Source organism: Myotis nattereri, assembly GCF_964212035.1.
Source record: "Myotis nattereri genome assembly, chromosome: 11".
NCBI lineage: Eukaryota > Metazoa > Chordata > Mammalia > Chiroptera > Vespertilionidae > Myotis > Myotis nattereri.
Window position 1 is genome coordinate 35,433,973 of NC_138086.1, and position 27,851 is coordinate 35,461,823.

General features: G+C 38.3%; 1 protein-coding gene across 1 annotated transcript in view; it reads left to right on the top strand.

Moving 5' to 3' along the window:
- CNTNAP2 (contactin associated protein 2) overlaps positions 1-27,851 on the top strand; it is a 1,809,641-nt gene that overhangs the window by 1,200,286 nt on the left and 581,504 nt on the right. The window contains exon 13 of the mRNA XM_081102720.1: positions 15,010-15,210. Within this exon, the coding sequence (XP_080958846.1) occupies positions 15,010-15,210 (201 nt within the window). The remainder of the gene's footprint in view (positions 1-15,009; positions 15,211-27,851) is intronic.

The window sequence follows — 27,851 nt, forward strand, 5'->3', positions numbered from 1 at the left end:
CACTGATCTGTCCCAGGGTCTGATCAATTCTTTGGAACCCACTGTCATCTCTCAGTTTCATTCTCAGATACTTAAAAGTTTCTAGTCGTTTTTCTTCCTTTTTCTGCTTTTTCACTTGTCATTTTTGTTGAAAGGTCAGCAAACTTGCTCTATAAAGAACCACAGAGTAAATACTTTAGGTTTTGGGGCCACGTGGACTCTGTCACAGCTCTGTGACTGCCAGTGCAGTGGAGTGGCAACCAGAAACAGTGAGTAAATACATCCGCTTGTCTATGTTCCAATAAAACTTCATTTATATGAACTTTATAGTATTTCTGTGTGCCATGAAATTTTATTCCTTTTGACTTTTTTCCACCCATTTGAAACTGTATAAAGCATTCCCACCTTGAAGACTACAAAGTGTAGGTGGACCAGAGTTTCCCGACCCCTGCCAAGTCTCGTTCCTTTTCTCTGGTCGGGGTGTCTGCCTTCACTTCTCCTTTTCAGGCATCAAGCACATTCTGCATATTCTGAAAATATTCCATGTCTTTTTTTTTTCTCCTCACTTTCCCCCACGGCCTCTAAATTATCCTATCTAATAAAGAGGGAATATGCTAATTGACTGCCACATCCTCACAAGATGGCTGCACCCACAGCCACAAGATGGTGGTGCCCAGTCCCCTCAGTCCTGCCTCATCCAGCCTCAGTCCCCCAGTCTCCTCAGCCCTGCCTCATCCAGCCTCAGTCCCCTAGTCCCCTCAGCCTTGCTGGGGAGGGCAGTTGGGGATGATCATGCCAGCAGGGGAGCAGTTAGGCGTCAATCAGGCCAGCAGGGGAGCAGTTAGGGGGCTATCAGGCTGGCAGACACAGTGGTTAGGAGCTAGCAGTCCCGGATTGTGAGAGGGATGTCTGACTGCTGGTTTAGACCCGATCCTGGCAGTCGGACATCCCCAGAGGGGTCCTGAATTGGAAAGGGTGTGGGTGGGGCTGAAGAACCCCCCCACCCACTGCATAAATTTCATGCACTGGGCCTCTAGTATTTAATAAATGTAAGTCAATTATTTTAATCATTTCTACTTTCTAAATATTGAAGGGTAGTGATATAGGTCATGGTGATATTCATGTGATAATTATTCCCTTATTTAACATACAAAATTGTCTTTAAAAGTTCCTATGCAAAATGAATATAAATTGTAATAATCTTTTGATTATTATTAGAAGCATGTGTTTTCTCTGCTGGGTGATCAGCTTGCAAACATATCCAAAATTAGAGAAAAAAATGTTCTGTGCACCACTACCCAGCCTCACCTATAGCTGACCTTGTTTTATTTGTACCACTCCCAGGAATTGTATTTTTCCCATGCAATTATCATGAAGCAAGTTCCACACATCAGTGGATATTTTAGCATCTCTTAAAGAGTATGATTCTTTTTTTAAAAGCCTATCTACAATAACATTATCAGCTCTAAAAAACAATTATTTATAATTCTTCATATCTTTAAATATCCAGTGTTACTCTTCCCAAACTGTTTCAGAATTGTTTTATATATAGTTTATTTGAATTTGAATCTAACAAAAGTCCACCCACTGATTTGTTGATATGTTTCTTAAGTCTCTTTTAATTAATATATATCTCTCTCTCCTTCCCTCTCTCTCCTTATAATTTATTTATGAAAGAACCCAAGTTTTTTCCAGTTGTCCTTCCCAGTCTTGTTAACTGATACGTTTCCAGTGGCCTAGAGGCTTGATCAGACTCATGATGGAATTGTTTGCCAATTATACTTTAGAGTTGGTGGAATGTCCATCCATTGAGTGTCTAGTTGTCTTTATTTTGTGAGGTTAGCAGCCATTAGTGACCATTAATGCAATCATTAGTGTTCACAAAATCACAATATTCTGACTTTATTGTCATTTGTTCTTCAAACACTTGGAATACTTCCACAAAGGAAAACTTTTCCTTTTCAACTAGTTGGTTATCCTGAGTTTTTATAGGGAAGGTGGGATAAATATTGGGTTATTTCTCTTTATTTACAAGTCTTCAAAATAAGTTGTGTTTCTAGCATTCTAGAAAGGTGACAAATGAAGTGATCTTTGTTGATTTGGTTTCATGGGCTATAAGCCATTGCAATTAGAGTTATTGATTGATCATATTGTCCCATTTTTGGCCAGTGTGAGCACCTTCAAGTTGGCTTTTAGATCTTTTTGACATGATCCTAGTGGTCACTGTCCTTTCTTACTTTGGGGTAAAATGGAATGGTCTAGGCCAGGGGTCGGCAAACTGCGGCTCGCAAGCCACATGCGGCTCTTTGTCCCCTGAGTGTGGATCTTCCACAAAATACCAGGTGCGGGCGCACACGTACAGTGCGATTGAAACTTCGTGGCCCATGCCCACAAGTCAGTTTTCCGAAAGGAGATAGAAGAAACAAGTATACAAGACGAGTGTGGATGGGAGAGTCGGAAGGGGTTGACCTCAGCAAACGTACCTCAATAAGATTGAGGACGTTTTTAGCCAGCTTAGGAGTACCCTAATTAAGTTAATAACAGTGTACCTGCCTATATAGTTTAAGTTTAAAAAATTTGGCTCTCAAAAGAAATTTCAATCGTTGTACTGTTGATATTTGGCTCTGTTGACTAATGAGTTTGCCGACCACTGGTCTAGGCTAATATTTTGCCCCAGATCTGGAGTTTTACACTCCTCTTCCTTCCCCCTTTCTTCTCCTACCTTCATTTGGAGTAGGAAGCATACATTGTTTACCTCTCAGGAAACCCTGCTGTTTTACAGGGCAGAATAGAATGTAGCTCTTCTAGCAGCAACATCACAGACTAAATCATGAAACCAACCAATTCAGCAACTCTGATACTGCTGAGATTAGAGATAAGTAGTTCACTTTTCTCTATGCATTTGGCTTGTACCTGTATTACATTGCAGAGATCAATGGAGGCATATTCTCAAAACCAAGTCACTTGTGGCTCACCCCAAGGCCTTCAGAAACATGACCTTTGGACCTCTAATGCACTCACTATGGTTCAGTTACAGCAGGCATGTGTAGCCATTATGGTGTTCAATTTATGGTCCTTAAGGTTATGGAATGAATGATACCTCCAGCTTTTAGAAAGTGACTGTAGAGAGCATTTGATTTGATACCCCAGTTTTACTTGAAGATGCTAAGACTTTGAGACTTCAAGTGATTTTGTCTAAGTTCATAGCACAAGTTATTGGAAAAGTTAAGACAAAAAAAAAAAGTTAAGACCAAAATCATCTGGCCTTTAACTATCATATCTATTGCCTTTAACCTAAATTAGATAATTGAGTATCAATTATAAAATCATTTTCATTTCAATAATCTTTTAGTTTAGAGATCTTTCCTTCCTTTCCTTCTCTCTCTCTCTCTCTCTCTCTCTCTCTCTCTCTCTCTCTCTCTCTTCTTTCTTTCTAATGTAAGAATAGTAGTATTTATGTGATTGTCATCCCCTTAATAGTGAGTATAGTAAGTCAAACAAAAGTCCAGTCAAATCCCAGGCCTGTGGGGACAAAATTAAACTGCCCACTAAGGATATAGTAGTATAGTAATCCCTCAGCCCAGTCCAAGTCTTGAGTGATTTTTTTCTAGCATAATTCAAAAATTACTTTCTTTAATAATGATAATAACAGAATGTGTACTCTCATCTGACTTAATTAGGGCTGGTAGCCCTTTTTGCCACAGAAATAATCAACACTTACAAATGAACCACATTGGTGTTGCCAACATACTGAAATGGTAAAGAAAAAGAATAAAAAAGAAAAAAAAAGCTTTAGTAGTCTTCTAGCAAAACACTCAAGAGCAGAATCATTTTCTTACCTGACCTTTTTATTTTCCAAATCAGAGATGTGTAGCTTAGCATTTGGGGAAAATGATGCTACACCTTATCTATGTGTTAAACGCTATCTGTGTGTCTTTGAGTTTCAGCTGGCCAGATGGCTGAGCAGGGGACCTTTACTTGTTTTATTTTTTACTATGGCCTGTCAAATGACAAAACTAAAAGAACTTGGTAGCGCGTCTGATGCCCTTTATTCAAGGGGGAACAATTCATGGATTGGTGTAGTACAGCGCCTCACAGGCAGTGTAACAGTCTCTGTGGGGGATATTGGACAAGAGCAGGTTTTATAGAGTTAGTCTAAGTAGAGACAATCAGGAAACAGGGCAGGATTGGCTGCGAGGTCAAGGATTTCCTTGTAAGGCCAGCAGGTCCCATTTTCTAGGGAAAGTTAAGGGAGCTCAAGCTGAGTGGGAGCATTGATTGGTTAGGTTTTCTCAACAGGTGCTCCCGCTAAGTGCAGGCTGATGTAGGGTTAGATTTGTGACATGAGGTGGCTTTCGTTCTGTGGGTGCCGATATAGGAATTAACTTTATCAGACCTAACATTACTTCATTAGTTCAGTAAATATTTATTGAGCACTTGAGTACCTATAGCAGGTCCTCTGCTAGGCAGTAATTATTAAGCAGCGACAAGGATACCACATGCAAGAGTTGTGGTCACAACAGATGTTACAAATATGATATGAGAAAAATGCAAACCCAGTGGTACACATGGACTGTCAGGGAAGCAGAAAGAGATGAATGGAGAGCTAATCTGAATTTGGTGTGGGTTTGGGGGTTGGGAGTGGGTGATATTTTCTGGCAAAGAGCTTAGAAACAGAGACCTGATAGACTCAAACCTGGTTCCGTGAGAGTGTCTCTGGCTCACAGCACACAACGTGCTGGGGTTAGAATTGCTTTAGTATTTCAGGAAGGCTCACAGAATCTTTTGTAAAAGTGACATCACCTCCTACATTTTCACTTCTGTTGCAATTAAAGGGAGAACACGTTTAGTCCCTTTGAATATGTTCACTCTGATAGCGTAAGGGTTTTCTTTCCCTAAAATGTGATTTCTAGCTAATTATCCTCAGCAAGGAACTTAATCTGTCAGACAGTTTCACAATGGGGGTTGCTTCAGTGAATAGGAACTGAGTTAATGGGAAAAATGAAATACTTAGAGGATTTGGTTATTTGGGGATTTTCTTCCAAGGTGATAAATGTTATCTGTATCATAAAAGAAAAAAAAATTCTTTTTTAATTAAGCCTGGTGCATGGGCTGGAGGGAGGAGGAAGAGCTGCAAGTCCTATAAGGGGAAGTCACGTACAGCACAGCCCGCAGTGCCTCCAAAGAGGCGAATTGCTGGACTCAGGTGACCTTCCCAAGTTTTATGGGGCAGACAGCAATGTGCAGGAGGGTCAACATGAAAGGAAGTGCCATCTTCTAAGATTCTGTCCTGTTAACAGTGAATCAAACTGCCATTTTCAATTGTATGCTTTCAGTGACATCAAAGCTTTTTGGATAGAAACTTCAGAAAGGATCTAATTTCTCAGGTCAGCCTGTTCCAACTTGTGTTTGAACTAAGTGCTAAGAGAAAATAAAATTTCCCAGCAAGAATACTAGAAAGTATAAGACTAGAAAAATTTAAAGTGTCCCATATATTAAAGAATTTGGTGTAGGTAATGGATGGGTTCATGATTTATATACTAAATCTCATGACTCAAATTATTCCAGCAGTTGCCTGAATATTATTGAACATTAGCACTTACTTTTTCAGGTTGTACTGGAACTACTTATTTTGGGTACCTTCTTCCCATAAGTTCTTTGGTGGAAATAATCACATGTTATTCGTCTTCATGTGCCCAGTGCCTAAAACAGTGCTTGGAATAAAACAGATTGTTCATAAATGAAAGTTCACGTGCTCATGATACTCCTACCACGTGAGGACATGTACACACACCTGCCACAGAATAATTACTATCTTCCTGTTTAACCCAGGAAGAAAATGGTAGAATTAGGAAGCTCACTGCACCTCAGACATATTTTTATGTTGCTCTTTTATTTTTAAATAAAAAGAAATGTTATCTTTAAGGGGTCTCAGGAATGTTCAGTTATTAATCCAAGATGAGATTTACTTAGTCTCCAGGTTTTAATTCAGATGAAAATCTAACTAATGTTATAGGAAATAATAATCAAAGAGTAGCTTCAACATGTTACACAGCGTAGGATATGCTTCACTGCCACAGAGATGGACTCCCAGCTATCAAATACACACAAACCACATCTCTGTCCAGTGTGAGAGGAAAGGAGAGGGAAGATTAGCTTGTCAAAGTATTGATATAAATGTAGTCCCTAACTCCAGCTGATGGTAAAAGAATTTTCACATCTCTACCATGGAACAAACACATTAACAAATACATTTCTTTTCAGAAAATAGCTAATGTCTTCCCAGAAAAAGAGACACCATAAGCTCCAAATTGTTTTTTATGTGGGTGAAAGCAAGCGCTATTATTTATACTTGTTCACAGCACTGGGTCTGTCATCCATCTTTGGGCTGAAATGGTGAGCATAAAGATAATCAACATTTTCCACCACCTGCAGACCATCATCTGTACTTTGAGCTCATTTCCTTGATGCTTCCTGCAGAGGTTCCATCTGCTTTACATACCTTGTTTTCCTACACGTGATTAAAGCTGCTTATGCCACTGGAGCTGCATACATAGCTAGCGGTACAAAATGGCTCAAACTACCACAGCCTGCCATGGTGGAGTGGCCTCGAGAATAGGAGGGTCTGGGCTACAGACATGCTTGTAATACTCACGTAGTGTCTATTTTGGGAGGAAAAAATGTGACGTCAAATTTCTAATAATTTGAACTGTGTCTATAGGATCATAATTATTGAGAAAACCTTCTCAACAGAATAATATTCTATAAAATTTATAGTCATTAAACTTATCTAGCTGGAACACTGATGAAACTTTTAAATAGATCCCCTTACAAATGACTTAGAAACTGTGTTATAACCTAACTTTATTCTGGGTCTTTCTATCTAAAAGCTTTATGAACAGCTTCACCCTGGCCTGGTAGCTCAGTTGATTCGAGCATCATCCTGTACACTGAAAAAAAATGTGGTTCTATTAGAGCATCATCCTGCACACCGAAAAAGAATGTAGTCAGGGAATGTACCTAGGTTCCGGGTTCAATCACCAATTGGGGTGCGTATGGGAGGCAGCTGATCTCTCTCTCTCTCTCCCTCTCACCCTCTCTCTCTCAAATCAATAAAAACATATCCTTCGGTGAGGTTTAAAATAATAAAAATAAAAGTTTTTAAGCAATTTTGTGGAAATTAATACTTTAAATAACTAGGAGTGGTAACTGCTTAAGAAATCACTTTGACTTATTCAATAAAACATACATAATCCGTGTAATAGTTCCTAGATTATTATGTTTGTAAATCAAAATCATCACATAAGATTGATCTGAATTAAGGTACCTCTTATTTTTTTTTCAGTATGAAATACTTCTAGTTGATATACAACATCCAGATTAAGAAATATAACATCAGCCCTGACTGGTTTGGCTCAAAGGATAGAGCGTCCACCTGCAGACTGGGGGTCCCAGGTTTGATTCCAGTCAAGGGCATGTACCTTGGTTAAGGGCACATCTCCAGTAGGGAGTGTGCAGGAGGCAGCTGATTGATGTTTCTCTCTCATTGATGTTTCTAACTCTCTATTTCTCTCCCTTCCTCTCTGTAAAAAAATCAATAAAATATATTTTTTATAATAAAAAAGAAATATAACATCAAATATAAAATTAAAGCCTATCCTCCTCAAACTATTTCAAAAATTCCAAGAGGAAAGAACACTTCCAACCTCTTTTTATGAGACCAGCATTATCATAATTCCAAAATCAGATAAAAACACTACAAAGAAAGAGAATTACAGGCCAATATCCCTGATGAACATTGACGCTAAAATCCTCAAAAAAATATTATCACATTGGATCCAGCAATATATTTAAAAGATCATACACTTGACCAAGGGGGATTTATTCCAGGGATGCAAGGTTCATATAGTATTCCCAAATGAAAAACTGTGGTACATCACATAAACAAGTTGAAAGACAAAAATCACATGATCATATCAATAGATGCAGAAAAAGCATCAGACAAATCCAACACCCATTTTTGATAAAAACTCTCAGCAAAGTGGGAGTAGGGAGACTATAATAAAGACCATATAGGAAAAACCTACAGCCAACGTCATACACAAAAAAATAAAACCATTTCCCCTAAGAACAGGGACAAGACAGGGATGTCCGCTTTCGCTACTCTTATTCAACACAGTACTTGAAGTCCTAGCCACAGTGATCAGACAAGAAGGAAATATACAAGGCATCCAAATTGGGAAGGAGGAAGTAAAACTGTCATTATTCACAGATGACATGATATTATACATAGAAAATTCTACATACTTCACTAAAACACTGTAGATTTAATAAAGCCTGTGTAAATCACTAATCCTATTCCCCTTGTCTCGTTCCTGATCTTAGAGGGGAAATTTTCAGCATCTCACTATTATGATGTTAGCTATGGGCTTGTCATATACAGTCATACATAAATAGTTTTAAAACTATGAATTAAACTTTTTTCTCCGAAGATTTCAACACCCACACATAGGACCATATTGCTAGACCTCTCAACCATGGACTATTATTATGGCTCTGCAATCATATACTTCATTATTGCAGACCCTTTAGTTTCTAGTCCACCCAGATCCCATCTGCTAAATCCTTTATATCTCCAACATATTTAGTTTAAGCTCTAAGAAGAATGAAATTGCTCTTATCTCCTTCTTCTTATGACTCATCCCTTTTTAACCTTTGCAATTCATTGAAAATAGCATATTTAGTTGGTCACTTCACAATTTCTAAAGCTGCGTTATATGGACTTTCGATCTCTGAGCTCATAGTACCCTGTGTATATAGCACTTGTTTGTGCTTTCTGATTTCAAGCTTATAATTTCTAATTTCTCATCTCAGTGGACTCCATCCAAGCTTGCTGAGGACAAAAACATAAGTTGTTTTTGTTTGTTTGTTTTTTTTCATCTATATGTCCGGAGAAGCTAACACAGAGCCGAAACAGATCAGGAACTCAAAGCATGGCTTCCTCTAAATGATGGGCTTCTTCCCTTGGATATGTGCTCCCATAAGGCTGCAAATTTTTAAAATTTGAAAAAGCCATTTTTATTATACTATGATATTTAATTCGAGATCCTTGCTCATGTCTTCCTCACACCTGATGTTTATTTGTTGGTTGATTAAATCAGGATAACAGCAATTAAGACTTCTATGTCCAAAGAAAGCCACAGGCAAAGTTATTGAAATACAGAGGAGGAATGTAAGGGTATACAAAACTGAAGTCACTAGTTTTGTCCAGCAGGCCAAGGCATATGTGCAATATGGAAAATCTTAGGTGAAGCATATGTTATAGTTCAGCTCCTGTTGGGTTGTTCTAAGAGTGAGAGACCCACAATCATTCTTGAAGAGTAGCTAGAATCGGTAACAAGGCTGCTAAGGAATTTGTATGTTGGCCATTTTCATCAAACAAGTTTTATATACCATTTCAATTTAGGTAGTTTATAATATAATATTCTCTTGTTAAAGATTATTTCATATTTATATGACTAAAGGTGAAAAAAAGCTCTCAGATTAACAAATTGGTTGTTAACACTACAGCAATATAGTTTGAAAATCAAAAACATGTAAATACATATGTAGATGTATAGGACACAAACCATTTTCCCACTGAACTCAGCTCAGATTGGCTTTATATTAAAACTAGAGGCCCAATGCATTTAATTCATGCAAGAGTCTCTTCCTTCCCCCAGCTGCTGGCACTGGCTTCCCTCTGGCACCTGGGACCAGAGCTTCCATTGCAGCCCAGCTTCATCCAGTCTAATTAGCATATTACATTTTTATTATTATAGATACACTGTACATTCCTGCTCTGTAATGTGAACTTCAGATTGTATATGGGTAACATGAAAAAGATTCAAACAATAGCACAGACATATAGAAAGTGGTTATATTCTGAGAGGAGTTATTCTTTGCCTTTTCCCCCTGATCTTTTTCTGGCTTTACCAGTCCCTGGTCAGAACTCAAGCCATATAAGGAATTGAGTTATTATGAGTGAATTACTTGAGAATCCAGATAGGACAAGGACATGCAGTCATTGGGATAAGTAGCAGAGGGGTCTTTCTAATGTACTCATGTCAACATAATGAAACTGGGTAATCTTGAGACCCCCCCCCCACATTATTGCCAAGGAGAGGGATGCATTCACAATATGTCCCATATGTGTCCCAGTATTTGAAACATATTAAATTAGCTGTATTTAAAACAATTTACAATGTGACAATTTTTTTAAAAATTCTTGCCTGAGGGTATGTTTTTATTGATTTTAGAGAGGGAGGGAAGGGGGAGAGAGAGAGAAACATCAATCAATTATTTCCCATACATGCCTCAATGGATTGAATCTGAAATCTAGGTATGTGTCCTAACCAGGAATCGAATCCACTACCTTTCAGTACATGAGATGATGCTCCAACCAACTGAGCCACCTGGCCAGGGCACAATGTGACAATATTTAAATATGTGATTGCATGAGATAGATACTAAGCTTTCAGCAATTACAGAGGGCATTTTCATAACACACTAATCCAAAAAGAGTATTTGAAATACACTACTCTGTCAATTGTTTCTTTATGAAAATGAAATAGTGGCAGACACAGAATTCTGCATACACAGTAGTTTCTGTTTGCATTACACACATATCTAATAATGCATATTATATAAGCACACTGTGAATATAGGATTGATTATTTTTCCACTATAATACTAGAAAATGGCACTCATATATGGAATTTAATGAACAAACAGAATTACCAAGCAAAGTAGAGGCAAACTCATAGATAGAGAGCAGGCAGACAGCTCTGGTCAGGGGTCTTGGAGGTGAGTGATTAAAAGAGAGAAGAGAGAGAGAGAGAGAGAGAGAGAGAGAGAGAGAGAGAGAGAGAACTAATAGACCTGGACAATAGTGTGGTGATTGTAGAGGTGGGGGTGCAGGTGGGAGAGGGCATAGAAGGGGTAAATGGTGATGGAAAAAATAAAATACTACCAAAATAAAGAAAATCTACACTCCATAACCACCTTCTTTCTTCTAGATATGGGATACTTGCAAAATGCTTAACATACATTTATGACTTAAGCTTTAATGGCTCCAAAGGAATCATTTCAATGTGTAATATGCAAGCATTAAAAAATAATTTGAAAGATGCATCAACAGTAATTGCTTTATGCCATCAATTGGAGCTTATGTATTACTTTTTATAATGCCACGACATTAAAAGTTTTAAATGTTTATAAAGATATATGTATATTTTTCAAAACTCTTCTAAGGTAGAATGTTATTGATGCAAAGAATAGTGTCAGATAATAAGGTAAAAAAGCATGTTACTTTAACTTGCTCCAGATTTCCAACACCAATAGCTTTCCATCTTACTTGAGGTCACACCCAACCCATCTTTATTACATCTCTGACCTCCACACCTGCTATCCTTTCCTTCTTCCTCACTCATGGACCTCCTCCTACACCTGAACGATACCAACAATACTCCAGAGTTAGAATATTTGTATTTGCATCCCTCTGTCTGGAATCCTTTTCCCCAGGCACATGACTTGCTTAATAATGACCTTATTTATCTAAATGTGACATTTCCTCTGTGTTTAAAAATGCAATCCCCATACACATGGTCTATTCTTCCCTTCCCTAATTTAGTTTTGTCCTCACCATGCTCACTTGCTAACTAACTAACTAACTACACACACACACACACACACACACACACATATATATATATATAAAACTGTAATTTTTGGCTTATTATGTTTTGTCCCCCTAAAACGTAAGAATGTAAGCTACAAAAAAATTATGAATGCTTTTCACTCTGTGGTTTCCCCAGTGCCTACATCCATATCTGTTATAAAGTAGGGACTCAATAATAAATGAACGAGTGGGCTCTAAAACAAACATAGATAACCCTTGAACAGAAAGGGTTTGAAGTGGGCAGGTTCAATTATATGTGGAAGTTTTTTCAACAAATGGTGAAACAGTATTTTCTCTTATATATGATCTTCTTAATAACATTTTCTTTTCTATAGCTTACTTTATTGTTAGCATCCTATATAATAAAAGGCTAATATGCAAATCAACTAAATGGCGGAATGACCAGTTGCTATGATGCGCACTGACCACCAGGGGGCATATGTTCAATGCAGGAGCTTCCCCCTAGTGGTCAGTGTGCTCCCACAGGGGGAGTGCTGCTCAGCCAGAAACTGTGTTCATGGCCAGCAGGCACAGCGGCGGTGGCAGGAGCCTCTCTCGCCTCCGTGGCAGTGCTAAGGATCCCTTGGGGATGTCCGCCTGCCGGCTTAGGCCCACTCCCTGCTGCAAGAGGGTGCAGGCCCGCTGAGGGACCCCCCCCCCCAAGTACACAAATTTCATGCACTGGGCCTCTAGTACAGCATAAAATCCATATAACATACAGCATATGTGTTAATCAATTGTCTATATTATCAGTAAGGCTTTTGGTCCACAGTAGGCTATTAATAGTTAAGTTTGGGGAGTGTCAAAAGTTATACACAGATTTTTGACTGCACAGGTGTCAACAACCTTCACCCCCATTCTTTTCAAGGGTCAGCTGTGTAAAGAAGATGGTGCACAGGGGGTAGATACTGAAATGTGTGCAGGGAGGGGAAGTTTAGGGTCAAAAAGACCAAAATATTAGAAACTCATCAATATTAACAAATGGAATAATGTCATTACAGTTATTGACAGAGAACATAAGTGAATGACCATTTTTTTACTTGCTTAATGTTTCCCTTTATGAAATTTATTTTGTGTATATCAAAAAAGGGATCATTATCCTTTGGAAAAGGGTATGATTAGAATGCTATTCCATCACGAGTTAAAGAAAGAGAGTTCTGAAGTATTGCTACAGGGCAAGGTTACTGGTAAGGATTTAAAAAAGGGGGGGTATAATTTAAGATTCAGGGATTCTATGTCAAAGTCTGATTGTAACCTAATTTAATTAATGGATCTTTAATTAGGTGAAGGTAAATCTGCAGGCCTGGATATAAATGACAATCAGTTTGGTGTCAGAATCGTGTCAAAAATGACAGAATTGCCCTAACCGGTTTGGCTCAGTGGATAGAGCGTCGGCCTGCAGACTCAAGGGTCCCAGGTTCGATTCTGGTCAAGGGCATGTACCTTGGTTGCAGGCACATCCCTAGTGGGGAGTGTGCAGGAGGCAGCTGATCGATGTTTCTCTCTCATCGATGTTTCTAGCTCTCTGTCCCTCTTCCTCTCTGAAGAAAATCAATAAAATATATTTAAAAGAAAAAAAAGAAATGACAGAATTACTCAAATATATTATAGCTGCTTTGCTGTATCAGAGGAGCTAAAGGAAGGCAGATCTGATCAGGCCAAAGGTAAAACTGGAAATATCATTATCCTATAGAGAATAAATTAATGTAGGAGGCACCGTAACAGGATTTGTTTCCATTGATTTAAGAGCAGCTGGAAAGTGTTCAATGAAGAGGCCTGTTGTTACAGATAAAGGGAAATTATTGCTTGGTGGAGTTTAAGAGGTGGCCTCCCATGCCAAAACTGGTCTGGCTCAGTGGATAGAGCGTTGCCCTGTGGACTGAAAGGTCCCAGGTTCGATTCCGGTCGGGGGCATGTACTTTGGTTGCGGGCACATCCCCGGTGGGAGATGTGCAGGAGGCAACTGATCGATGTTTCTCTCTCATTGATGTTTTTAACTCTCTATCTCTCTCCCTTCCTCTCTGTAAAAAATCAATAAAATATATTAAAAAAAAAAAGAGGTGGCCTCCTAGAATCTGCTCAGATCATCATAGCAGAGCAGAACTGGAATCAAAGTGATTTTAAAAAGTTCCTACATCAAGTATTTGTATCCTATTTATTTTTTGTAAACTCATTTTTCTATGCAACTAATATTTTTGAAGGCCCCATATATGCCTATCGCCGTCCTAAGCACCTTGCATACAGCATTGAGAACAATCCCTGCTTTCTTTCCATCTCATGTGAGGAGACAGATGTAAAAAATAATTAAAATGTGCACTAAGTCAGATGAGATCAATGCTATGGAGAAAAACAAAGCGGATGGGGAGATGGAAGGCAGCTGTGAGTGGGGCGTGGGCATGGGGCGTGGGGTGGGGGGGGGCGGGACTCAGCAAAGGAAAGGTTAGCCTTGGAGCAAAGACAGGGGAGAAGATAGAAAGGCTCCAGGAGGGACCTGCCCGGCGTGTTGGAGGAGTACGCGGAGGTCAGTGTGGCAGGAGCCCAATGAGCCAGGGGGAGAGCAGCAGGGCCAGAGGGAGAAGGGGACAAGGGGGGCTGGGATTATTGAGGGCCTTCAGCTATTTGAAGACCTAGACTTTTACTCCGAACAAAACCAGGTGCCAGGTGAGGGCTTTGAGCAGAGTATCAGAATCACGGCCACATAGCGATGCTTCCAATTCAGACATTCACTGGTTTTAATTTAGCCACATCATCCTTACATCTGCTTCTCCTCTTCACACACCGAAATGCCCAGGATAATTTCTCATGCGCGTTATCTCACCTGTAGAGCATTTCAATACCCGAGAATGCAGTGTCTAATTTCACCCAAAAGGTCAGGTTGGGGAGAACGTTTGTTGACAAGATGAGGAGGAAGATTCTACACGTACAGGATCCAGAGACTTAAGAGAGTGGAGGTAATTTAGGAAGGAGCAGAAGGCTGTTCTGCTGGAGGAGTGGGAACACAGTGGGCCTCACTTTCCATGCTGGTGACATCAGAGCAGCCGCCAGGTACTCAGGCTATTTGTTTTTACTTGCAGGATATATCTTGTATTGGTTTTTCTTTTTTTAAAAAAAATTCCTTTTCTACTGTGTTCATGTAAACAGAACGTAGGTATGAGAAAAGGGTAGTGGTCACTTTAAGAATTACTCTACTTAACTCTGTCTACATCAGCTCCTGGAAAATACCAGTGAAAGTGTAGCTCAATTATTTTCTGGCATTGGAGGGAGCATTTGCATACTAATGACCCGTTGCTGTGGCATTTTTCTCCCCACAGAGGACAAAGTCTGGACCATCGTGTCTCACGATCTACAGATGCAGACCACGGTGGTGGGCTACACCCCGGAGAAGTACTCGGTGACCCAGCTTGTGTACAGCGCCTCCATGGACCAGATCAGCGCCATCACCAGCAGCGCCGAGCACTGCGAGCAGTACGTCTCCTACTTCTGCAAGATGTCCAGGTTGTTGAACACCCCAGGTAGGCTGCCAGTGGAATGTTACTTTTAATTACGGTCTCAGCTGGTGCTTAGAATTGCCCAAACAATCCAACAGGTGTGGCTTGCTAGCATAGAGCCCAGAGTGGAGAATGCTGGCAGCTGTGAGAAAGTAAAATAGAATGATGGTCTGTGTTTCCAAAGGATATACTGGAAATATCTTTACCCCAAAAGCCATCTGTTCTGGGGTTCTTGGCAGACAATTGAACATGTTGATAGGAAAGTCAATGCCCCCAACTATAGTGTGAGAGTGGGAATAAAGGATGCGCTGGGATTCAGAGAAACAGTGGCTGGCTCCGCCTTGCTCTCCCCAGGTGTGTGACTGTAGGGGAGTTCATTGAATTCATTCCTTAGTGCCCAACGTCTTTTCAGTCAAATAGGGATCATGATGCTTATTTCAGGGTAATTGTGAGGATCTAATGAGGTTATGTACTATTTATTATAGGGTTTGATGCACTTAAGGACTTAATAAATAGCAAATAGTATATTGATTATTTTTTTTACTATTAAGCAATTTTGGAAGTGGCATTATGTCAGAGACCATTGGACTAATCAATGGCTAAAATCATGTTGTATCAGAGCTGGTGTTGTAAGGAGTAACTTACAGAGAAGAACAATAAGCAAAACAGTACACAATATTATGAAGACTTGAGTATTCTTTATGTCCAAAGTCTACTGCTAAAATTACAGACAAGTGTAACCTATGAACTCCAGAAATGTAAAATAGGAAGACAATTGGTTTAGGCAGTTAGAGCATCCGCTGTTGGGAGAAAGAGGATTGTGGCAGAAAGGCTGGAGGCTGGTGAAATAGCATAAGCAAAAGTCTAGGTGAGAGAACATGAATGACCTTAGGCCATTCTGGGAGCAAAAGCAGAGTTGGTGTTGAAGAGCAGTCGGAAACTGGTTGGAGAGAAGAGCTGGAGGACACAGATGCCATGCCCGGGAGTTGGGATTTCTCCTGAAGGCCAGGGCTTCTCAGAATGTCATGTGCCTTAGCAGAACCTCCAGAGGCGAATAAAACGGACTGCTGGGCCCCCTTCCTGAGTCTCTGATTCCGCAGGTCTGAGGAGTGACTGGTGAATTTGCGTAGGTAATGCATCCTATGGACTGGACTGTGCCCCCTCCCAATTCACAGGTTGAGGTCCTAATGCCCAATGTGTATTAGAGGTAGAGCTTTTCGGAGAAAATTAGACATGAGGTCTTAAGTATTGTTTCCTGGTCTGATTGGATCGGTGGCCTTTTAAAAAGGGGAACAGTGAGCTTTTTCTCTCTTCATCATGTGAGGACATATGAGAAGGCCGGGAAGAGAGCTGTCATTAGAAATCAAACTGGCCAGCACCTTGGTCTTGGACTTCCAGCCCCGAGACCTGTGAGAAAATAAATATCTTGTTTAAGCCAGAGCCTGTGAGGTTTTGTTATGGCAGCCCAAGCGGACTGATAACAGTGAGTTCCCGAGTGATGCTGACATTGCTGGGTGAGAGACTGCTTTTTGATCCTGTTTTTAGTGCTAAGAAAAGTCAACCAAGGACTGTAAAAATCGAGGGTGCTAGGCACAATGAATGAATCTCATCAGCTTGTCTGCACTCAGCGTTATGAGTGAGGGCTCCTTATTGAAGTTTATTCCAATATTTCCATCAGTTGGTTTCCAGTTCTGGGGTGAGGATGAGGATAAGGGGAAATTGCTGACCAGAAAAATAACTTGGTACCATCCGCTTTATTTTCTCCCCTTCTATTAAACTCCAAAGTGAACTTTGACTTTTTCAATTTTGTTTTGGTGGATAAAAAAAATAACAACACACACAATGCAACTTCCAAATGAGTTTAACTTACAGTTCAGACACCAGGGGAATGAGGTTGGAGGTAAGAAAAGCAATTTGCCTTTAGTGCTTTGGTCTTGCAGTTCATTCCTCTCTTCCCTCGTTGAGACCCTCTGTCCTTGCCCTCGGCCACCAAGCAGCCTCACTCACTATCACCCGCCTTTTAAAACACAGAGCATCCCGAACATCAGAAGAATAGGATAAATTTGATTTTAAACAATGCTTTACTTACATTTCTAATAATAAGCTGAATACAACTTCAGCTTCAAGACACCTTTTCTGAGGAAGAACTACTAAACTGAAATTAAGAGTGAGTTGTTAACAATAAAGATTTTTTTAAAAGAGTGAATTGTTCATCTGAACAGTAAACACACTATTTTCTTTGTGTTTTCAGATATGTGTAGGTTATTACTCTACTTAATTAATTGACCTTGAAAATCAATTTATCATATGCTTCTTGCCTTTTGGACACCCACTAAGTATCAGATTTTCACTCACATTGGTACTTAATATTTACCGATTGGAATGAAATGAAAAATATATAGTTTTAAATGTTGCCTCATCCAAACTTCAGGCAGTTGTTTTTATTATTACTATTTCTTAAATCCTCACTGGAGGATATGATTATTGATTTGAGAGAGAAAAGAGAGAAACGTCATTGTGAGAGAGAAACATTGATCAGTTGTCTCCCTGAGGTGCCTCGATCTGGATCGAACCTGAAACCTTTTAGTGTATGGGACGATGCTCCAACCAACTGAGTCACCTGGCCTGGGCCAGGCAGTTGTTTTTAAACAAGTATGTACATCAGAATCTTTAGGTAGCTTTTCAAGAGTGCTGATTGCCCAAACTGATTTGATAGTACTTGGTTGGGCCCATGAATGTTTGCTTTCAAAAAACATCCCTGGGTAATTCTCTGCAGGACATTAACAAACCATCTTTCATTTCTGCCCTGAAAGTTTCTCAGGTAAGATTTTAAGGTGTCAGTCCTCCATGTGGGAGAAGATTAAAGGGAATATTAGGACATGTCTGACCCATTGGTATAAAATGTCATACATAATTATCTGCTCCTTCAGCTAAAATAAATTGGCATAGTAGTATTTTTTAAATCTTTTTCATAGACCAGTCTCTAAATATTATAAAGTGAATTTCAGCCTGCCCTTCTGAGTCATTTTTTTCACATTTTCAATTTTTGTGTTCCAGGCTCACTAATCTGTAGGAGAGCTGAGGCAAGGAAAAGGATTGGTTGATGTAGCAGGCTTTCTTGTGTTGTTGTGTTCTGTATATCCTATATAATAAAAGCCTAATATGCTAAGTGTCTGATCGTTCAACCAGTCAAAGTGTAATGTGCTAATTTTATGCTAAGGCTGCTCAACTGCTCGCTGTGACTTTTCACTGATGACCAGGGGCAGATGCTCCGACCAATAGGTTTGCTTGGTACTGGGGTCTGGCTGATCAGGACTGAGTGAAATGGGCTGGACATGACCTGGAGCCCTCCTGCATTCATCCCGGGCCTCGATTGTGCACCAGTGAGGTCCCTCGGCCTGGCCTGTGACCTCTCACAATCTGGGCTTAGGATCCTCCCCCGCAAGGGCACGAATTTCATGCACTGGGCCTCTAGTGTACAAATAAGAAAGAACACAATTTAATAAAAATCTTTAATTTGCTCTTTTAGGGAGCTGATGTTGTTAACATTCTGGTACCATTCAATTTTTAATATCCATTTACTCATTCTTAACTAAGACTGAATTATATTGCAACTTCTGTAGTAGTACTTGTGACATCTGTTGGAATACAAAGCACATTCATTATAGTTGTGGCAATTAAAATGAATATCAAATGAGTTTATAATAGCTACACATTTAAAATGTTATTTTTTTCTAAGAGTCTTACTAAAAGACTGCAGTTGGGACTCTATAGCTTCTAATGATATTTATGATAAAGAGTTGATTTTGTATGCATATGGACTCTTTTATTTTGATAGATGTTTGGTTGTGCCATACCATTAGCTAACAAATGTAGAATTACTCATTATTGATTTCTCACAACTTTTAAAAGGATAGTAATATATGACTTGCAATGTTATATCTTCTTTTTATCACCACAAAATTTAAAAATGGAATCAATTTTAAGGTAATTCTTGGTCATATATGTTTCTACAATGTAGCTATTAGTTCAGTTGTCCTTAACCAACTTTACAGAAACAATACAAAACTATTTTCTTTCACAGAAGAGTCTATTTGGAATGAGAAATACTAATTTGGGAATGGAGAAATTAATTCTATCCACATTAATGCTATCTAAAACCCACAAAAAGATAGCATATCATATTTATATTCCAGGAATTACAAATGTAATGACATCTGAAGTGATGAAAGGTAAGGATCATTAAACTATGAAATCTACTTCTGAAATAAAAACCCAAGAATTTGAATTTGATAAATTAGACACCAAGAGAAAGTTTCATTAAATCCCATTTGAGTGAAGTTTTAGTCAATAATCCTAATGCTTTTAGATGTCCAACATATTTCTCTGTATCTCAACAAGTCCCTCACCTGCTTTTAAAATGCTATGTGTGTACCTTAAATGCACTGAGTCATGTATTCATTTAACAAATCATTACTATTTAAGAATTTCCTACTGAAGTACTTTTTCCCTACATATACAAAGATTTATTTAATTGTGGAGGTATAAAATTTCTATTTTCTATTTTCTGATGACATTTACTATTGTTTTCATTGTTTTACAGTGTCTCATTTCTTTTAATTTCTCAAAATAGTCTAGTTCTCATCAGTCATAGTTTTATTGATTCTTTTGTTGAAAGAAGCAATATAAATTATCCGTCCTTTTGGGTGGTTTATTATTAGATTTTGTGTCTATTGAAAAAGAGTTATGTTCACAATTTTTGCCTGTAAAGTAAGCTGTGTAAAATTCAATATACTTTCATGATACTAAACTGTGATTTAATGGCATCCAAAAGACAGGAAAGCATGACTCTGGCATTATAACTTATAACCTATTTTTAGAAAAAAAATTCTAAACTTTGGCAAAGTGAATTTTCCAAGTCTGTGTTATGCATTCTAAGAAACCATGATGTTTAACTTTTGAAACAACATAACTAAAAACATGGCCCAATTACAGCTAAAGAGTAGCATTTTCAATAAATGAGATTTATTGTGACTAATCAGTATATTAACTAAAATATTAATCATTTAATTATTGTGTTAAATAATTGTACTAAAATTGGAGGATACAATTAAATGGGACAAGCAAGGAAGATAGTAATAACTAAAAGGTAAAATTAGAAGATTAAATCTAATGTTATTTCACTCCCAGAGGATTAGAATTTTTATAGAGGAAATATTCTGTCAAAAGGGACAGAATGGTCACAAGGAGAATAGTTAAAGGCTATTTCCCACTATGGATAGGAGTTGATGAAAGCATGAACTGGAATCATGGATGAGCTATTCAATCAACCACATATATTTATTATTTCTTGTGTATCAGAAATTGTGATGTATAAGCTGAGACAAGAAGGATTCATATGAGTTAACTAAGAAAAATAAGTCAGGGGGAATTGTAGATTAAAGATGTCAGAATGTGCAGTGGTTCTGGGATGAAGGTCAAGGGACACAGTACTTGGAGGAAATGGAGAGGTCAGAAGGGCTGGAATAGAGAATGTGAGAGAGAGAGTGGAAAGGAGACAGAGGAGATCAGAGCCTCTGCATGAGGGTAAGGATTTCACTGGAAGGCCAGGGAAATGATTCTACGTATGGCAGTTATGCAGAGAATAGAATGGAGGAAAGGCAGAGCTGGTATGAAGAGACAGACCTTTGGCACAGTGTCTCAGGAGTATAGACGAGACTAGACGGCTAGAAGATTCACTGGGAATTAAGAGGACAGATTCCTGTCTTTAAGTTCAGATAGTAGAGACTGCAGGATTCATGATTGTGTATATGTGGAGTAATGTTAGGGAAGGGAAAAATACAATCTTCCCAAGCACCCAGGAATAAAGATAAAGTGGATGACTGTGAACAGTTGTAATGCCTCCTTAAGATGGCTCTGGGGTTCATGGGAGGAGCAAGGAAAAGAACAGAGGGAAAGAAAACACCAATATGAAAAAGGAGAGGATACAGCTGGCTAAGGGACTTAAAACTAATGATCAGAGCAGCAGGAAGAGCTTCAAATTAGGAAAGTCTTACAATGGGGAAGCTAAGAGAAATGAGTGCTTAACAATAAACAAACAAGTAAAAAGCAAACAAACAAAAAACCAAAAACCGAGATGTGGTCAGCGGTGAGAAATCACAGACAAGCAGCTCCCAGCCTTTGGCTTTGGGAGGCCCCTGGAGTGTCCTGTTGGTGGGGTCTGGTGGGCAGAGCCACTGAACAACTAATGAGAAATGGAAACAGTATGTGAAGGTTTTCAAAAAATTTGGTGCGCCCTAACCGGTTTGGCTCAGTGGATAGAGCGTCGGCCTGCGGACTGAAAGGTCCCAGGTTGATTTCCGTCAAGGGCATGTACCTTAGTTGCAGGCACATCCCCAGTGCGGGGTGTGCAGGAGGCAGCTGATCGATGTTTCTCTCTTATTGATGTTTCTAACTCTCTATTCCTCTCCCTTCCTCTCTGTAAAAAATCAATAAAATATATATTTAAAAAATGTTTGATGCTAACAGGATGGCTAAATACAGAATTGCTAATTAGATGGCAAAGCAAGCATTTGGGATTATTTTTTTATATTTTTAAGGTTTATAAATGGAGGAGGCAGTGGAAAGGATGAGGTTAAAGATATAAGCAGAACCAGAAAGAAAAGGCCCCAGGAGAGAAAAAGACTATGGAATTTGGCATGATTATATATATATATATATATATATATATATATATATATATATATACTTTTAATATATATATATATATATATATATATATATAATATAGTAAATTCTTAAAAATGCTCTTCTGAGAAGGGAGATAAAAGAAGGGGTACAGATTTTCATTAATTTCTATTGACCAATAACATTCTTGACATTTTATCTCATTTAATTATCAAAGTTATACAAAGTAGATTTTATTATCTCCATTTTGCAAGGCAGGGCTCAGAGAGGTGAATAAATTCCATGAAGGTCATTATACCTGTACGTGGGAAATGTACATCTCTCTTATCTTGAACTTTTCTGAGAAACTGAGAATGCATGGAGGCCAATGCCCAGTCACCAGAGTGAGGCTACCACTAACCGGAGCAGGGTCTGTACCACCCCATCTCTTCAACCACAGGGAAGAACATTTTCATTCCTGTCATTATTTTCTGTCTATAATTAGAAGGGCTCTTAGCCAAGTGACCTTTAGTCAAGTCTAGTACTTCTAATTAATACATTAATCTTAAGGTAAAATTGTTGACAATAGCTTGACTTCGACTAATCGGGTACTTCCTTTCCTGTTGCCAACATTTTGAGCTTTTGGGTGAGATTTTGAGGAATATTGACTTCTGTAACTTGATGACTGTTTTTATTTCTGCCATTAAATTTTGTGAGTGCCAATGTCTGTAGCTTAGTTTTTGTAATGGCTAAAGTAGGAGTGAATGGAAACTTTGAAGTGATACTATATCACTATAGCAGTTGGAAATTGTCTTCTCATGTACCTAAATCAGAAATATTCATATTATCTTAAAAATTACCACTTTTAATGACATCACCTATTTGATCAGATTTTGTAAATTATATTTAAAAATACTTCTTCCAAACAGGATACTTAAAAAAGAATCAAAGTTTTACTATAAAAATCTGTTGGAAATATCTAGAGTATTAGTAAGAAGTTGTTATTCAGTGAACATTTATTGAATACAAAATACTCCTCTACTAGATGTGAGAATACACGGAAGGCAAAGATTACTTTTTAAGTAGCTCTTACCTTAAAAAAATAGTCTTTTTATACAAACAAACAAAAAAACTTTAAAAAATTTGTTTGAGAGAGAGAAAGAAACATTGATCTGTTGTTCCACGCATTTATGCATTCATTGGTTGTTTCTTATATGTGCCCTAACAGGAGATGGAATCCACAACCTTGGCATATTGGGATGATGCTCTAAACATCTGAGCTACCCAATCAGGACTAGATTGAAAATTTTTAATAATAAAAAGTCATTTTGTATATGACCTTTATACAAACTGAAGGGATTTTTGGTGGTATGTCTTGGATAAAAGGTGGAATACATTTAGAATTCATGGCGATTTCTAGAAAATTTGGTGTGAATATTTTGCACTGGGTCATCCCTCCTCCCCTATTTACAAAGGTTACATCTGGAGGGAATATCAGGAGTTTTGGGGAAGCTTAGGGAATGAAATTAGATAGGGGTTTAGTGTTCTGTTGGCCATCATTTCAGTCCGGATTCAATCAGAGACACAGAACCAGTAAAAGATACATTGAGATTAATTGCGTAGAATTGGTTTATGCAATTGTGAGGTGTGGCAAGGCAAGCTCAAACTCAGAGTGCACTGTCAGGAAAGGCAAACTGGGACCCTCAGGAAGCAGCTGAGGCTGCTGTCCACAGAGAGAATTTCTTCAAGAATACTCAGCCTTACCTTAAGGCTTCTCAGTGGATTGGATCAGGCCCATCCAGGTTATCTGGCACAGTCACTCTCACTTATAGTCCACTGAGAGTGGACTTTTAGCACATCTGTAAAACAGCAACACCTAGATCAGTGTTTGGTTGAATAACTGGATGCTGTATCCTTGCAAAATTGACACATAAAACTGACCATACCAGCCAGCTATCATTATTTTTTAAATGCACAGCTGAGAAATTCTAGAGTGGCGATGATTTATTCCCTCGGTTGTTCCACACGTACCTCTCTATGTCAGTATAGATAGGTAAGATTGACCTGTTCAAGGTGTTGAGGGAGCTTTCTTTCTCATAACTCTTCATTTCTGGTGTCAGATCGCCAAATAAAATATCATTTTATGGTTGTAGCAATGGCAATTTAAATGAATCCAAGAAGATCAACTTTACTCAAGAAGAAGATAAGTCAAAGACAAAATTTTCCCTGTCTCTGTTGCTTCAAAGAAATAAAAAAGTAAATACCTTTATTCCACATTTTAACCAAGATGACCTATGTCCACCAGAATATGACATTATTAACTTACTATTGGCTCAGAGTTCTGCCTAAAGGGAAGCATCTCCATTGATCTGATTAAGAACGTCCTATACCCATAACCTTAGGAAAACTACAGAATAGTCAATCACCCCAACAACATTATTTTGCAGTTTATTTTTTTCTCTTACAATTGAATCAAATCCCATCACCATGCAAAGTCAAAGAAAAGTTAAAGAAACTCAGCGAAATCTAGTTGAAAAAATAATTTTTATAGAATTGTATACGAATGAAATAATACATACAATTTATTTCAAAGCCAATATGTTTTCCAATATGTTATTTTCCCACCAGTAAAGGATCAAACTTCTCTAAAATACTAAGTCACTAAATGGCAGTTGGAATCTAAGCTGTTGCTTTTTCCTACAATTTATCAAAACCAGCCACTGGGTGGTTTTTATGACAGTGTGTAATGTTGCCAAGTGTTAGTGGGCTAGCAATGCCATGGCCGTTTCAACCTTTGTCTCCTATCTTCAGTTCTCTTAATGAAAATGATGACTTTTTCCTCTTGGTATTGGATCTGGAATTCAGGCTAAATATATTACCTTCTATATAGTTAGATAAATTATATTTAAAAATAGTGATCTCCAAATTAGTTTATGATATAAATTAAGGGAAAATGTCATTAACATTAAGTGCCTAATACACACACACACACACACACACACACACAGGCACATTCAGTCCACCCCCAAACTTTGTAAGTTATATGTCACTATTTCCACTTTATAACTGAAGAAACTTAACTTTATAAGGGTTAATTAATTCACTAAAGAAAAAATAGTAAATGCAGTGTTGAGAGTCCAAACCAAGATTAAAATCTAGGCTTATATGCCTCTAGACATCATGTATTTTTGGCCAAATGTCAAAAAATGAAAGAAGGGAAAGAGAAAGGGAAGGAAGGAAGAAGGAAGTGGAGAGAGAGAGGGAGGGAGGGAGGGAGGGAGGGAGGGAGGGAAGAAGGAGAGTAAAGAGAAAATGGGGCTGGCTACCTAATAAGCTAATCCGTTTGGAGATTTTTCATTTTTTCTAGACTGCAGTATTACCTACCATGTGCTTTCAGCATAATTAAAATGAAGGGTGAGGCATTTTTGTTAAGAAATAGGCCAGAAGAGACTTTTATAAAAGCCTCATTTTGAAATCCTACCTTTTCCCCCACAGTATTCCCAATTTAGCCCTGATAACTATATTTTTAAAAATATTGTTTAGATGACAGTATTTTTGGAACCATATTGAAAAACATTTGATGTGAAAGAAATAGAAAACATACCTTTCTTTCTATAGAGCACTTGACTTTCATGTTTTTTTTAATATCAAGGTATTTCAAAGAGAGCAGCTGCATTGTATATTGATGAAATAGAAAAATGTTGCAAAAGGTTATCCACTTCCTTTCCAACATAAAATATGAAAAAAAGTTGATGTTTTCTTTTTTCCTTTTTTTGATCTTTTCAGAAGAAACTTGAATACCAAAGCCTAATACATTCAACCTGCCCAATGCTGCATTCTTACCTCAGCAACTGGCTGTTGACAGCTTGTCTGGAAATCTTATTAGAATGAGGAAGGAGATGGCGAGGTCTGCCAGTGGGCGATAGTGCCCCAGGGGCAGGCCTAGGACGCTGACATGATATCTGTAGAGATTTATTCTCTTGGAGAGGGCATTCCTTTCTATCAAAATAATAAAGTAACTCTGTTTGCTCTCGTAAGTGGGAGGTAGAGAGGACAGGAGAGGTGTCTCCATGCTGGGTAACAGGAGGGAGGGGACTTAGTATACAGAGTGTGGGTGCGGGGAGCGTAAGGGGACATGGGTAGGAGGTAGATGTCAGAAGGAACATGTGGTCCAGCCGGTGTGGCACAGTGGTTGAGCATTGACCGAGGAATCAGGAGGTCATGATTCAATTCCCAGTCAGGGCACATGCCTGGGTTGTGAGTTTGATCCCCAGTAGGAGGTGTGCAAGAGGCAGCTGATCAATGATTTTCTCTCATCAATAGAATCATTGATGGTTCTATTTCTCTTTCCCTCTCCCTTCCTCTCTGAAAGCAATAAAAATACATATTTTTTTAAAAAAAGGAACCTGGGAAAATACATACCACTCTGTGGTACTGTCCAGTGAGACTATTGATTATATTTAGTATTTCAGAATTTTTATAAAATTGTATTAGCCCAAATGTTAAAATCAATCAATCCTCCTTCTTAGAAGGCAGCCATGTAAAGGTCTCTAGATACCAAAAATAATTTTTTTTATTCTGTTTCATTTCAAAACATCAAAATGGTGATCAAAGCAACAGAATTAGGGGGACCAATATTATGAGATGTTCAAGTCTACTAAAGAAGCTTAGTGCATGATCACAGACAGTAGAGGTGTCAGCTATACTAACAGCAGTTACAAGTTTGCCTAAAGAGAGCTTGTATAACAATTTGTAAGGTTTTAAGGTAAAAATAGGAAGTGTTAATGAAATAATGTTAACCAAATCAGGGAAGTACATGTCTGTGTTCTTTCCAAATGAGTAGTCACATAAACTTCACAAACAACTACAATTTTTGAATCTCCAAAATAATAAAAGGAAGCCAAAAGGTGAGTTAATATGCTATGTACTTTTAAAATTAATATTTGCCAAGAAACCAGAAACACCAATCAGAAAGGATATATGCACCCCTATGTTCATAGCAGCACAATTCACCATAGCTAAGATCTGGAAACAGTCTAAGTGCCCATCAGTAGATGAATGGATTAGAAAACTGTGGTACATCTACACGATGGAATACTATGCTGCTCTAAAAAGGAAGGAACTCTTACCATTTGCAATGTCATGGATGGAACTGGAGAGTATTATGCTAAGTGAAATAAGCCAGTCAATGAAGGAAAAATACCACATGATCTCACTCATTCATGGATAATAGAGACCATTATAAACTTTTGAACAATAATAGATACAGAGGCAGAGCTGCCTCAAACAGATTGTCAAACTGCAGCGGGAAGGCCGGGGAGGGTTGGGGGGCAGGAGGTAGGGGGGTAAGAGATCAACTAAAGGACTTGTATGCATGCATATAAGCATAACCAATGGACATAAGACACTGGGGGATAGGGGAGGCTAGGGGACTGTCTAGGGCGGGGGGGGGGGGGGGGTAAAATGGACACATATGTAATACCCTTTGTATTACTTTAAGCAATAAATTTAAAAAAAAAAAGTTAAAAAAAAAACAAAAAAAAAAGTATATTCAGATAGTCCAACTGAATTTGTCATTACAGAAATTATGTATAAGTAGCCATCATATTTAAAAAAAAATAAAAAGATGAAATTAATATTTGGCTTTGTGGTGTTTTAAAATAATTGTTTTTATACATAAGTATAACCAATATCTGAAAATACACTGAAAATATGATAATGAAGATACAAGATATTCAGTGACAATGACCAGGTTTCTTCCTTCTTTTCATCGACAATTTATTCTTTTTCTTCCTTCCATTTTTGGAATAGATACTGTTCATATTAAGCAAAACACCCACCATATATATATATATGTGTGTGTGTGTGTGTGTGTGTGTGTGTGTGTGTGTGTGTATAATTAATTTTCATCCATTGGGGTATGTAACAGTGCACATGGCCCTGTGATAATGTAGTGTATCTATATGTGTTTTAAATTCTCTCTCTCTCTCTCTCTCTCT